The following is a 13,639-nucleotide window of genomic DNA, read 5'->3' as shown; positions in this document are numbered from 1 at the left end:
TTGCAAAATAATTGTGAAGGTGCCGTAGGTGCCGAGTTGGTATTTGTACAGGTGGCGAGTTGGCGGTTGCCGAGTTGGCAAGGTGACAGGTTGGTGGGTGCCGAGTTGGCCAGGTGCCGAGTTGGCAAGTTGCCGAAATGACAGAATAAGGTAGCAGACCAGTAAATAAACTTCCATAGACCCCAATGGTAAATGCTCCCACTTCAAAAATTCGGGAAAAATACTCACAACTCTTCAAGGTGTTCGAGACACACATCAAATTAAAGTTTATTTCATCATCTTTCATTTTCTTTTCAATTTTTTTGGGGTAAACTGATGACTTTTTGGAGAAATTTCCATCTGAAGATGATCACCCCTGAAAATAGTCCTGAAGCCCATCGCCATTTTGAAAAACGATGCCTACACTCCATTGCAAAATAGAGCGCTTTTAGGGTCCAAATTACATCAAAATTACACAGAACTGCAAGCTCCCAGTCCTGTGCACGGCTACCACCCATATTTTTTACAAACCCTCAAGTTCATGGCCCACAGCATGCTCAAATGCCGAAGATTTTGAGGGCATGCAAATCGTGATTTGGCCGGCGCAGGCAATTTCGGACCGATTTACTGGTCTGCACCCATAAGTCACTGGCCGGCCAGGCAGCGCGTGTTGATTTTCTGCATGATCCGCAGCATTTTTTGTGCCACGCCGGTGATTCATAACATAATACAATATGGCGACTCAGGAAATCGGAAAAAGGGGCGGTAAGTCAACTCCAATCCAGTGGCGCACCCAGGATTTCTTTGGGGGCGGGGCTATCAAAGGCCCCTGGTACTGGGGTAGCTTGAGTAACTCCAGCTTATTTGCTCATCAGGAATTCACATGTAACATGTGAATTCCTGATGAGCATGCATGTTAAACTGGAGTTACTCAAGCTAGTACTGGGGTATAGGCCTATACAAAACTGGAAAACGTTGTACATGTATAATGTACGTACGCGTAGCATTGCTCAAGCTACGTACGGTCGGTAGTGTGTGCTTGGCAATATTCTCTTCTGTTTGAACTGAAAAACGCAATTCCATTGAAAACTCCAATGCTGTGAGAGCATCAGCCAGTGGACCTTAAAAATATCTGCTTCATTTGAAACATTCATTATACTTTTGCGGGATAATATGAAATATAGTCATTCAACATTTAAAAAATCTAAATTTGGTGTGGTTAGGTGGGTCAATCTGTACAATTTTGAAAAATATTTTTGTATTTATTGATTCTGAGTTTTTCCTAAGCAGCTTCCACAGAAAATATCAAGTGAAACATAAAACTGTCGAAATTGCAAATTCTTTTCAGGATTTTGAGCAAGCGATCAATTGGTGTGATACAACAGACTAAGGTTTATTGTCGAGAAATCTCGATACATTGTCACAGTTTTCTCCAAAAGTAGGATATCTACAGAGCTGACAGGTTGACAAGTTGGTTTTTTTAATACGCTGCTTTATTGTGATGTTGTGCCTTGAATCGACAAAAAAAATCAATTTTACCATTCAACCATTACCATTCAGCCTTTTTTTTAAAGGAAAGAATCAATGTAGTATCTAGACTCCACTTCAGCGGCTGTATACAAAATCTGTGTGGAGAGTCAAGACAATTTCCTAAGTATTTCCTAACGAAATTGGAAATGTTTCTCAGCCCCATAATCATGCCTTTTCAACATTTTTGCAATGACCGACCTTCGATCATTGCAAAAAGGGACCGAGGTTGCAACATTCTTTCCCTTTGACTATGCAGACAAAGACAACAATGTCGAGGTGGAACGCGACTGTATTCACAAAGGTACATGTATAGCTTTTACTTTTACTAACAAACTGCAACTAAAAGTGTGGACAACCACGCAACCGAGTTTGAGTCACGGGTGAGTTCGATGTCGATGTCATGCGTAAAGCAGTATTCAAATGAACTGTGGCACGGCATTCCCTTGACGTTGTTCGTTCTTTGTTAGGCGAAGTAAAAAAGAAACATGTTTCTCGTCCTCGCCCGCTTCCTTTTTGGAGGCCGCCTGGATTTTTGTTATTATTTTTTAGGTTTGAAAAATGCAGTAAAAATACACCAAAAAGTTCACAAATTCATCGGAAAATAAACACTCAATGTGACCAATACAACTCTAAATGACACTTTAAATATGTTCAGTTCTCTTGTCCAACTTGTCTTTCATTTTAAAAGTGTCTTTGAACAGTGGAAACACCAAGGGTTGCAGGAAATTTTTTAAATGGCGACCATCTTGAAAAAAATAATAAAAAGCCCCGCCTCCTCCTTTTTTTCAAAAACCCGGACGAGAAACATGTGTTTTTATTCGGCCTTAGTTTGTTACTTTACTTTGGATTTGACCTGTGATAAAATTCTGGTTAAAGCATCCTATTCTCTGCATACACACAATGCTATGATAGTTGTATTAATTGTAATTCAGTAATTGTCATGGTGCAAGTTTTGTCCTAAGTAATCATAAAGCTGTATTCAAGCTGGCACGTCATTCCTTCGTTCTTTGTGACTTAACTTGGGATTTGACCTGTGATAAAATTGACTTCAATTCTTGATAAAATTGACTCCAATTCTGGTTTAAGCACAAATCTCTGCATTGTTCATTGTAATTGGTTAAGCACAAATCTCTGCATTGTTCATTGTAATTGGTTCAGTAATTTCATGGTGCAAGTTTGGTCCTGAAATTGCTGAGAGAAATATTGAATTCTAAAGGCAAAAATCAGTTTTCATTTTCTAAAGTATATATTATTCTTCCAAGAGTTGTGTTCAATTTCATTTTTCGTTGGTTGCCAAAAGCGGAAATGGCCAGCCTATTATACTCTGGGTCGTGCTACTGCAGACTGAGTGTCGCGCCTAACTGAGCTGAAATGAATTTGGCCTTGGATCTTCTACAGCACGGTAGTTGCTCTAAACGACAAATGTAATAGTCGAACTTTAACACATATGGAGAAACGTGCCCAGGTTCAATTGATCATGCAGTTGAATGAACTTTCAATGCAGACGGGAGAGAGGGTACCGTGGGCATAACGCATTCCTCAATGTTTGGCCCAACTTCGAAGTGACATGAAATGGCGCGGCAACAGCGCGATAGCCCTGTCAAGCTAAAGCCCAAAGGACGTTGCCGTTCCGAACTCAAGTTCCCAAACCAAATGGTTCTGAACGCTGTTCCATACCAACGGGTTCATTTCACATCTGGGTCATTATTCCGTGTCAACTCACCCAATGGGTTAGACCCCAACCCCTTCAAATTTGCTCATATTTAGTGTATGAGGTAATTTAGGCTTAAAAGGCTGAAATTTTAAGTGTAAGCACCATCAGAGAAACCGTTTTCGTGTTGCTGCCCCCATTGTTTAGCAATTTTGGTCAAAAGGGGCGTGGCCACCAATTTATAAATTACCAAATCTCCATAACCTGTGGGCCAAATTTGTTGATCTTGGTTGCTTTGGAAAGATATCATTAGAAATTTAAATTTACCATTACTTTTCATGTCAGAGTAATTTGAGGTATGATGACCCTTTGACCTTTACTTTGAATTTGAATTTGACCTTGTGGATCACGTGACCTTGAGACGAACTTTGATGAAATTACACCCCAATATGTATTCTACAAAATATCCAACATTTGGGGTATAATATTTTTTGTTTGGTTTCTAGCTAATGTCAAAGTTGGCATAAATGTTGCAAAATGTGATATCCCTATACATGAACACATTTCAGGGACCAAAAAACCTGATTTAAATCACTAGTACACTGCATAAGGATATCACATTTTGCAATACATATGCCAAATTTGAGATGGGCTAGAAACCCAACAAAAAATAATATACCGCTATTTTTTTGATATTTTGTAGAAAACATGGTGGGGTATATTTGTCATCCAAGTTCGTCTCAAAAATGAGGTCGGGTTATCCACAAGGTCAAATTCGAGGTCAAAGTAAAGGTCACAGGGTCATCATACTTCAAATAACCCCGACATGAAAAATAATGGTAAATTTGGATTTCTTATGATGTAACCTTCAAAAGGAACCAAGATTAACAAATTTGGCCCACAGGTTATGGAGATATTGGTCATTTGAAAATTGGCGGCCACGCCCATTTTGACCAAAATTACCAAATAGTGGCGGGCGGTATTTTTTTTTTTTTTTTTTTTGATGATTTGACACGGAATGACCAATCTTTCAAATTTTGCCTTTTGTAGAAATTGCTATTGTGAAGATGAACAGGGTACCAGGGAACCAACTGAGCAAAGAATTCATTACGGAGTTGAACACTACGTTGGAAAAACTGGAAAACGACGACAGTTGCCGCGGCGTTATCCTGACATCAGTACGTATTCCCGAAATCTGTTTTTTTTTCACAGTGCAGTCACTGTTAACAGTAGGATTCACGGTACAGTACAGTGTCGTGCGGCTATCCCAAGTCCTGTCACAATTCCAGTCACAAGAAACAGGGTCATATTGAATAGCTTGTGACTTGATTTGGGACTGGATGACTTGTGTGAGGACATTATGGAAGGACTTGTGATCTGTTACACGGTACCCTCTGGAGACATGTGTACAATAGTGAACAAGATTGCATACGTCTCAACAGGGCAATTTCTATAGGTAAATACGTCTCCACGTGACGAAAATTTCTCAAAAACTAGGAATTTCCAAGATGTGTTGATCGTCGCAAATTGAACTATTTTATGTATAAGGGATATTAAGTCCAAATGTCAACCCAGGAAATTAATTTTAGTTAAGATATGAGCTTTTTGAAAGTACAATTTGTATGTATGTGAGGGCTTGTGTGAGGACTTGCAAGGACTTAATGGAATATTGACTGTAACATTGGTCTAGGGGTGGGGACTAGATTGTGAGGATTTGTGAGGATTTGTTGGGACCAGTGTTTGAATTAACTGCGATGCATGTCTATAGGGCTGTGCATTTCTGGACATTGGGAACCTCTGAACGATGCGGGTAGGAGTTGGGGGCACGCCATCCCCTTTCACCCCTTGATCAGTGAAATGCTTACATCCGTGGCAGAAACTTTCACTCTATAAAAAATTATTGTCATTGAAGAGTAAAAAATGCGTGAACAGGTAAAGTGCTTAAACATGTATACTTGAAGCGGAATTTTCTGCTTGCTCTGTAAGTGCAGAATTCCTCATAAAATTTTGCCCAGGATTTTTTTTTTTTCATTTTTGAGGTGCATTCTTTTTAACTGCCCATCCTAAACTAATTCTGTGCATCTTCTTCAGGCCATTGACAGTATCTTTTCTTTGGGGCTGGATAGCAATGAGATGTACCAGAAGTCAATTGAATCCACCAGTGCCTTCTGGAGGACTCTCCAGGATTTCTGGATGAGACTGTATGGATCAAAGCTAGCGATTGTGGCTGCCATCAATGTAAGACCATGGGTGCTGTATCTATATTAATGCTCCTGCTGTCCGAGCATTCAAATCAAAATGCACCCCCCCCAAAAAAAAAAAGAGGAATGAGTGCATCTGAGATTCTTCTTAAATATACTAACCATATTTTTTTGTTATCTATTGTGTTAGCCCAGATTTAGAATCTCAATTAACTTAAATTACATTATCCCCACTTATTACCCGTTGAAATCTTTAAGATTATTTTAAATTACTTTGTGGTCCACAGAGACACCCTGTCTCCATTGGTCACCTATAAAACCACATCCTAGATTCTTAGTATTTGCTGTCCTTGGTTTAATTCACTTACAGTTACACACAATCCATTATGTTCCATTCTTGTATTTAATGAGCCCCTCTCCCCCTAAGTCCTCAATTGTCATTCTTTCACTTTCTCTCTCTCTCTCTTCTCTCGTCTCTAGTCATCACTCTGTCAAGCGATTTTAGTCGGGGCTATACGCGCTACTAGGAGACATATCATTTTATACATGTACATCTCTCCTGTGACCAAGACTCTAGGACTGGCAGTCAACCACCTATGAACCAAATACTTGTGTTACAATTGTAACCGCACATTTTACTAAGTTTTTATATTACTTTTTTCTTCAACAAATCTGTAGACGTTTGCAAAATGTAAGAAGTAATGTTCGGAGAAGAATGATGTAATAACAGTGCCGAAACCAAAAAGAAAGTTGGACATTTGAATGAGTAAGCGAGTGGAAAATTGCTGCTCTACCGTTTGTTAAACTTTAGAACTTCCCCAAACGAACGGCAGGATATGTCGATCGCAGTGCTTGTATGCGTGGGATACACACGAAATTAAAATACCCGCACGTAATCTTTAAATTTGCAACTTTTCTCACTGCGTCAGTTTTTGTAAACCGTTGTCAATCTTGGACCCCGCCAACTGGGTAGCAAAATGTAGCTAACTAAATTCCCTGAAGGTCTGTATAAAATGACCTTACCACAAGACGATCAGATTCAAAATTGTGACCCGTCCAATGAGTGTGGACTTTCTTTTTTGCAGTGTTTGTATGTCACGAGGGATTCATTTTCACATATACCAGTTCTGAATTTATTTATCACTTTTGTCTTTTGTTATTAGCAGGACAAAGATAAATGAGCCTTAGGCCGCATGAGATACTGGAATGTGAACAGCCTTATATACGCCTGTGTATTGCAATGTTTTTATTCGTCAGGGCCGTTCTCCTGCCACAGGGTGCATGATGGCAATGAGTTGTGATTACAGAGTTATGTCAGAGGGACCTTTTGACATTGGCTTCTCTGAAGTTACTGTGGTAAGCCATCTTGAATCTGTTTCTTTTTTCACAGTTTTAACAAAGAAATTGACTAGAGTTGGGCTTGAAACTGCGACCTCCAGATTGCCTTTCCGGTGCTCTACCAACTTGAGCTAGCCACTCCTATGTTGGCGGTTCCCCAGTTCGTCAATTTTTTTGTTCAGGGGGCAATAGTCAGAAACAGCCATTAATAATTAAAGCCACGTAGTAATGAATTACACCCGAAGTCACGCTGCAAGCAACATGACAAGCTGCAAACCTGGGAAATAGCAAAAGGGGATCATGCACTCTTGTAAGGATACGGCTTTTTATTACAAATTTTTGAATAAACAAAATATAGAAACCGACAAGGTAGATTTATTTAATTTTTGAACAAAGTTGAACAAAGATATCCACTGGAGCGGGGCTTGAATTTACAACCTCCGGACTGCCCTTCCAGGGCTCTACCAACTGAGCTATCCAGCCACATGTTGCCGATTCCCCCATTTTGTGGACGCCTTTTTGAACAAAATAAATCTATTTCCATGTATCATTGACATTTTCCAAAATGGTGAAAAACTGGTAATTTGAGCAAGGTCTTCAGTTTTTCTATGAATTGCTTAGCTTGCAAATTACATGCTAACTGGTGCTGCTTGCAGTGTGTCTGTACACTGAGTGTTTCGGCAGTACTAAGATTGAGGCAAAGTCAGCGTTGTACAAATTTTGGCTGTTTTTTACCTTGTCATGCAGTCTTATCTTATACACGATCATGAAAGGTTTATTTCCAAAAACGACATATCAATTTAAAAAAGGGGGGGGGGAGTTTTCACAAGTTATGAAACTGTAAAGTTTTGAAAACAGTATGACAGCTATTTCAAAACTTTATTTTTCACCTGTTTTGAAGTATATAACAGCCGTCAAATTGCTTTTGGGCTGCCAGGAGAGAGCAGGATTCTAAAAAAAAAAGGGGGGGGGAGCAAAATGACGAATACACGTTGGAAATAAAATCTTTGTAAATTTTTAATGTTTTTTGGCAGGGTTTAGTCGCCCCATTCTGGTTCCAAGATGTGATGGTCAAAACTTGCGGTGAGCGACAAACGGAAATGGCAGCCGGACTTGGTATAAACCTTTGCATTAGAAATATTTGTACCACCTCAAACTAACAAATGGCTTATTAATTTCCTTCATTTATGTTCTGCACAGTTTTTTTTATAGCTTTATTAAAGGGTCATCCCTAGACGTAATGTTCCCATAGAATGATTTTTATCTCGCAGGCTTACAAGCTAGAAATGCCGGGGATATTGCGATAGTGTATTCCTTAATTCTGTGTGTCCGTGAGTTTGTTTCTGCATTTAATAGGGGACGTTAAACAGAATATAGAGGACAATACAATCTCCAATTCCCAAAGGTCCCCAATTTGGCGATCATGTACAAAGCACATGAGAGGTCTTCCTAAAAAACAAAAGAGGGACAATAGGTGGTACCCGATTATAGGCACGTACACACTTGTCTTGTGCGCGGGTATGTAAACATCGGCAATCGCGGACCTAGGACAAAAGGGTTTAGACAATACGTCCATGATTGACCGATAGTCCACGATTGATATTCGTGTACAAAACCATGAAAGCTTTTGCTAAAAAGTTACAATTAGGAATGAGGATTAGGGACAATAGGGGGGTCCATATGATTGCCGGTGTTTACCCAGATTGGTGTGTCTGTGTGTGCTCCATTTTGATTAGGTTAATTGTTAAGTGCTGTCATGAAAAGTCAGATTTCACTCTCAACCAAACTAAAACTTGATGACAATAACATTTGGTACGGGGACTCCGGATGACTTGAGACATTTTAGGCCAAAGGTCATGAACGGGTCAAATGAGGTCATCGTTGATTTTGGTTAGGTACGCTGAAAAGTGTGCTTGCTATCTGATTGTTGCCGCGTGACATGTTTTCAGCATGTCGGGCATCACTCAGGTTTACGTTTGATTATTCTTTATTACCAACCAAAGACCTACCAAATTTTGGGGGACAATTCACTTGGACTGAATATGGGAGCAATTTTACTCATTGTAAATACAGGACCAGTTCAACACACTGTGTGAAACTTGGTACGAGCAATATGGACCTGACGATGACTAGAGCAGGCTAGTCGAAACGTTGAGACCAAGGACAAGTTCTTTTAGAACTTAAAGCAGGACTGTGCTTATCAGAACAAACAACTACTAAACAAAGTTGATAATAAGCAGGACAAGTCCTTTCCAGAACTAAATATCTTCTAAGCAGTAGTTATTACCACATGGTGCAGTACCGCAAACCAAAAAGATACCTCAAATCTTATAAGAGCAATATGACTTTTATATAATACCTTTAACCCTTGCCTTGCAGGCACACTCTTCACACCCGAGGAAGCACTGAAGATCGGCCTGGTGGATGAGGTCGTACCACCTTGCCATCTCATCAGCAAGGCTCGGGAACAACTGTTGAAATGGCTGAAAAATCCAGGCAAGTAGACCTGCATAACCTGAGGGGGTTACTTAGAGGTCCATGGGGAGGGGCGCTATAGGAAAAGCCCCTTCATTGATGATACCCAGGTCCAGAGCTGGAGCTTGATTCCACGTCCAGAATGCCTCCTAATTGGTTTGCCGAATTAATCCATTATCTGTGCCAAACAGCCTTAGCGGCCTCTGAATTTTCTTTGAATGGTTATTTTGTGGCCCTTTTCGAAACTGCATAGATCGAGCGAGAGCGATGACCAAGGGGATGCGCCGGGGTGCGCTCATTGAGAAACTACGAGCCCAGCAGGAGGAGGACATCACCACCTTCAACGAGTTCATCCATGACAAATCCTTCCAGGAATCCTTTGGGCGGTACGTGGAGAGCCGGAAGAAGAAGGAGACGGAAAAAATGTAGGCCTACAAGTTTAGACAAGTTAATTCATAACCTCTCAGTTAAAAAAAAAAACTACCACAAGCCCCATCATGTGCCAGCGCAAATGGTAGCTAACTCTGTAAAGGATGTTCCTCCCGTATGTTCATATTTCATTCCGGATGGAAATACATTTTTTTATTGGTATTTTTTTCACTTTAAGAGCTTTCTCAGAAGATGAATGAGATCACAGTGGTGTGTCAATGGGCATCCTGTGTGTCTAGTTCAACTGTGGGGCACTGTATCTATTGCTATGCTCCGCGTAAGATTAGTGTTGTACAAACCCTAAGGGCCCGTCTCAATTCATGTCCGGTACGAGTTCCAAACAAGTTGCTGGTGTAACTTCACTTTATCCAGAAGAGGCTGTGCGTTTGTCCCGGTATGCAAGGGCGGATCGGGGGGGGGGCAACGGGGGCCATGGCCCCTCCTCCGAAACGAACCCAATGTATTTTTTTTTTAAGTGATGTCGCAATAAAGGGAGGCACTGCGTACAGCACTCTCTTTCCCTAAAAAAAATCGGTTAAAGTTGTCAAAAATTGCCTCAGATTGCACCACATAGCATCTTAAATCCAAAAAAGTTTTGGCGCCCCTGAACGGGCCCCGAAGCCCACACCGTAATACTGATCACCAATACTGATGACTTCATTGCGGGGAAGTTGTTCAGAACCCTGCAACTTGTACCCAATACAATATCCGCAACTTGTCCGGAACTCGTCCCAGATATGAATAGAGACTGACTCTAGTAATTATAGGTCATTGACATTTGGGATTTAGTTCTAAAATCCATACCAGAATTATCACCAGTTGTAATCAGGTCTTTAGAAATTAGAACACGGTGTGGTTATTATAAGAATAAAGTATATAGGGGTAGATAAAGGAATATTTTTGTACTTTCACTTTTGTAAAAGACGTTGGCTTGACATGTTTTCCATATATGTTCTTATATAGTTCTACAACTTGCCATGTTACTTCGCTTTGTAGTAAGGTTTCGCGGGTCAGAACTATATATTTTTTATATTTTGTCCCAAATACATGTATTTCAAATACATTCACAATAGAGTTATGACTACCGTAATATTGCAATATCTCGAAATATATTTCCTTACTGAGGATTGTCTACGCACATTTTGAGTACCACCTTGAGAAATTCCTATGAAAAGTTTTCTCGAAATTTTATAATTATTTACTTCTTTTGCAAACGATTACAGAGAAACACATTAGAATCACACTCTCGGAAAAAATGGTCCGGTTCACTTATTCTTTATGATGGGACTTGCGGTTTTGCCGAAGTCAATTGAGTGTGATTGGCTGACTGATAAGGTTTACGCACAAAACCCTGGGCCAATGAGGTTTTGTATACAAAGGCGGCCGACCACTTTTTGCGAAAGTGTGCTGGTAATGGTTGAGCCTGCATGCTCAGTAGGGGGCGCTGTTCAAATTCGACGATTATTAACATTAGGGGTGCACACCGGTAAATCGATCCGCCAAGCTCATGAATAAAAGTTATACCCTCAAAATATTCTATATTAGAGAGTTCTGAGCGCCGTAAAATTGGGGAATTGAAGAGATATGGTAGTGAACCTCTGGCCCGGACTTGGGGCTTTCAATTCTGAGCATTTTGGATGCTATTGGGCTCGAAAGTGGCGCTATTTTGCCATGTTGTGGAGGGATCGTTTTTCAAGATGGCTACTTTTCCGCTTTGGGGAAAATAGGGGTCGTCTTCTTTGCGTGAAAATATCTGGAAAAGTCAATTGTCAACCCACCATAAATTGAAAAGAAAATGAAAGATGACACATTGATCATCATTTTTCTGTGCAGCTTGAATACCTGTGAGAGTTTCGAGTATTTTTAAAAGAATTTTGATGTATGGGCATTTAGCACTAGTGTCTATGGGAGTTTATTTGCAGGTATGCACCCTTAGATTACAGAATGGTGTACCGTATTTTGAACAGGCGGACATTATACCAGTATAATGTCCTATGGTATCGGTCTCGCTATCTTATGTCTCTAACGGTCTCGGGCTTGTTCTCGCTACGTACCCTATGGTCTCGGTCTTGGTGTCGTAACCTTAGGGTCTCTGTCTTGGTCCCTCTACCCTATGGTCTCGGTCTCGGTCTCACTATACGGTCTCGGTCTCGCTATCCGGGTCTCGACCGGTCTCGGGCTTGATCTCACTACCCTATGGTCTCGGTCTTGGTGTCGTAACCCTATGGTCTCTGTCTTGGTCCCTCTACCCTATGGTCTCGGTCTCATACCCTATGGTCTCGGTCTCGCTATCCGGGTCTCGAGCGGTCTCGGGCTTGATCTCACTACCCTATGGTCTCGGTCTTGGTGTCGTAACCCTATGGTCTCTGTCTTGGTCCCTCTACCCTATGGTCTCGGTCTCGCTATCCGGGTCTCGAGCGGTCTCAGGCTTGATCTCGCTATCTTGCTACCCTTGGGTCTTTATCGTGTACTTGCTATTGCTATTTACAAAATAATGTTATCATTTCAACGTGACGCCCACGTACTCCACCCCAAAAAGAACCCACCTTTTCCATTTTGCTCATAATTTTAACAAGTATACATGTATTATGTAATGTGATTTTGCATATTTAAAGATTGTACCATCTTCAAAGAAAAGGTGTGTTCGGATCTCGCCGTGACAACTTGAGCAAATATAGTGGTGGGAGCGTATACTGCTCGACACCATGCGTGGGCCGGGAACAAACTCATAAACAAAATATCGAGGATGAGGAACAACAGAAAAAAACATTAATACATATATATTCTTTTAGAAAAAAAATAAAGTTTTTAATAAATTAAATTAGCAATCAATTATATACCGTTCTCTACAAAAAATGAATCATGTTGAGAATATATAAGCCATAAACAACAACAAACATGATAGTTTACAAAGTGAAAAGGTTAAGCAACAATTGTTCATATTCCACCTATATTTATGTTATATAAACTTGTTCCTGTACAGTCAGCTCATTTGCATAATATCGTATAAACCGTTAAACGAAAAAAAATAGACACTATTGGACATTTCTACGAAAGCCCATTAGCGGCACTGCAAGTATTTCGTAACACGGATTATGAATTCGTTATTACGGATTACTTATTCCTTATTACGAATTGTTTAATTTGTTATTACATATTATTCAATTCGTTATTACGGATTATTAATTCATTATTACGGATTATTTATGTCGTTATTGCGGATTATTTAAGTCGTTATTGCGGATTATTTAAGTCGTTATTACGGATTATTTAATTCGTTTTTACGGATACAGTTCGTTATTATAAATTATTTATTTCGTTGTTACGACTAATGGTTATTACCAGTAATTCGTTAATAAGGGAATAAATGTGTGCTCCGGAGGTATTTATCACTCGTTTAATGGGTGCTGATAATTACCCGAGCCGGAGGCGAGGGTAATTTTCAGCACCCAGTCTCTAAGCGGTATTAAACAGAGTGATAAATACCGACCGAGCACATATTTATTCCCATTCATAAATACCTTATCCGTAAAAATATCCCACAATTCGTTAAAAAAAATCCTGATTTTCTTCTACAAGTTCATTTCATGCTTTTTGAAACATCCCTCTAGCAAAATAATGGAGTGTTCAGCTGGCGAGTAAGATGTAAACAACCCTTTTATGGAGATTGACGCGCGCGTAGCATGTTCTGCGCGATGTCACGCAGAACGCAGATTGACGCGCGTGTACCATGTTCTGCGCGATGTCACGCAGAACGCACCTCGACGCCAACCTCGTCCCCAGTGCTTACTTTATTTCCAACCGCGTTTCCAATAGTAAACCCTGGATAGTAAACTTTCTTCCTGTATCCTGATTGGATACCGCAATTGGCTAGTAATGGATTTTTATCGTATACTTGGTGCTATATATTCACAACGTGCAGTACGTGTTTTCGCGATCATTCGTCCACGCCTTCTCGAAAATACTAATTTTCTTTTCCAATTTGCTCATATTAATATGAAATATGATACTGCATGTTGTCTCGATAAGATCGTAA

General features: G+C 40.2%; 1 protein-coding gene across 1 annotated transcript; it reads left to right on the top strand.

Annotated features, from left to right (window-relative positions):
- The first annotated feature begins 1,764 nt into the window (after nt 1-1,764).
- Nucleotides 1,765-9,210, top strand: LOC119726922 (enoyl-CoA delta isomerase 1, mitochondrial-like). The gene is made up of 6 exons (XM_038198772.1): nt 1,765-1,810; nt 4,211-4,338; nt 5,252-5,398; nt 6,619-6,717; nt 7,734-7,815; nt 9,079-9,210. The coding sequence occupies exons 2-6, from the start codon at nt 4,228-4,230 to the stop codon at nt 9,201-9,203; spliced, it is 564 nt and encodes a 187-aa protein (XP_038054700.1). The 5' UTR covers nt 1,765-1,810; nt 4,211-4,227; the 3' UTR covers nt 9,204-9,210.
- The last annotated feature ends 4,429 nt before the right edge of the window (nt 9,211-13,639 follow it).

Source organism: Patiria miniata, unplaced genomic scaffold (genome assembly GCF_015706575.1).
Source record: "Patiria miniata isolate m_02_andy unplaced genomic scaffold, ASM1570657v1 HiC_scaffold_2, whole genome shotgun sequence".
In the NCBI taxonomy this organism is placed as follows: Eukaryota; Metazoa; Echinodermata; class Asteroidea; order Valvatida; family Asterinidae; genus Patiria; species Patiria miniata.
The sequence above is the reverse complement of the archived record's forward strand: the minus strand, read 5'-3'. Positions and strand labels throughout refer to the sequence as shown.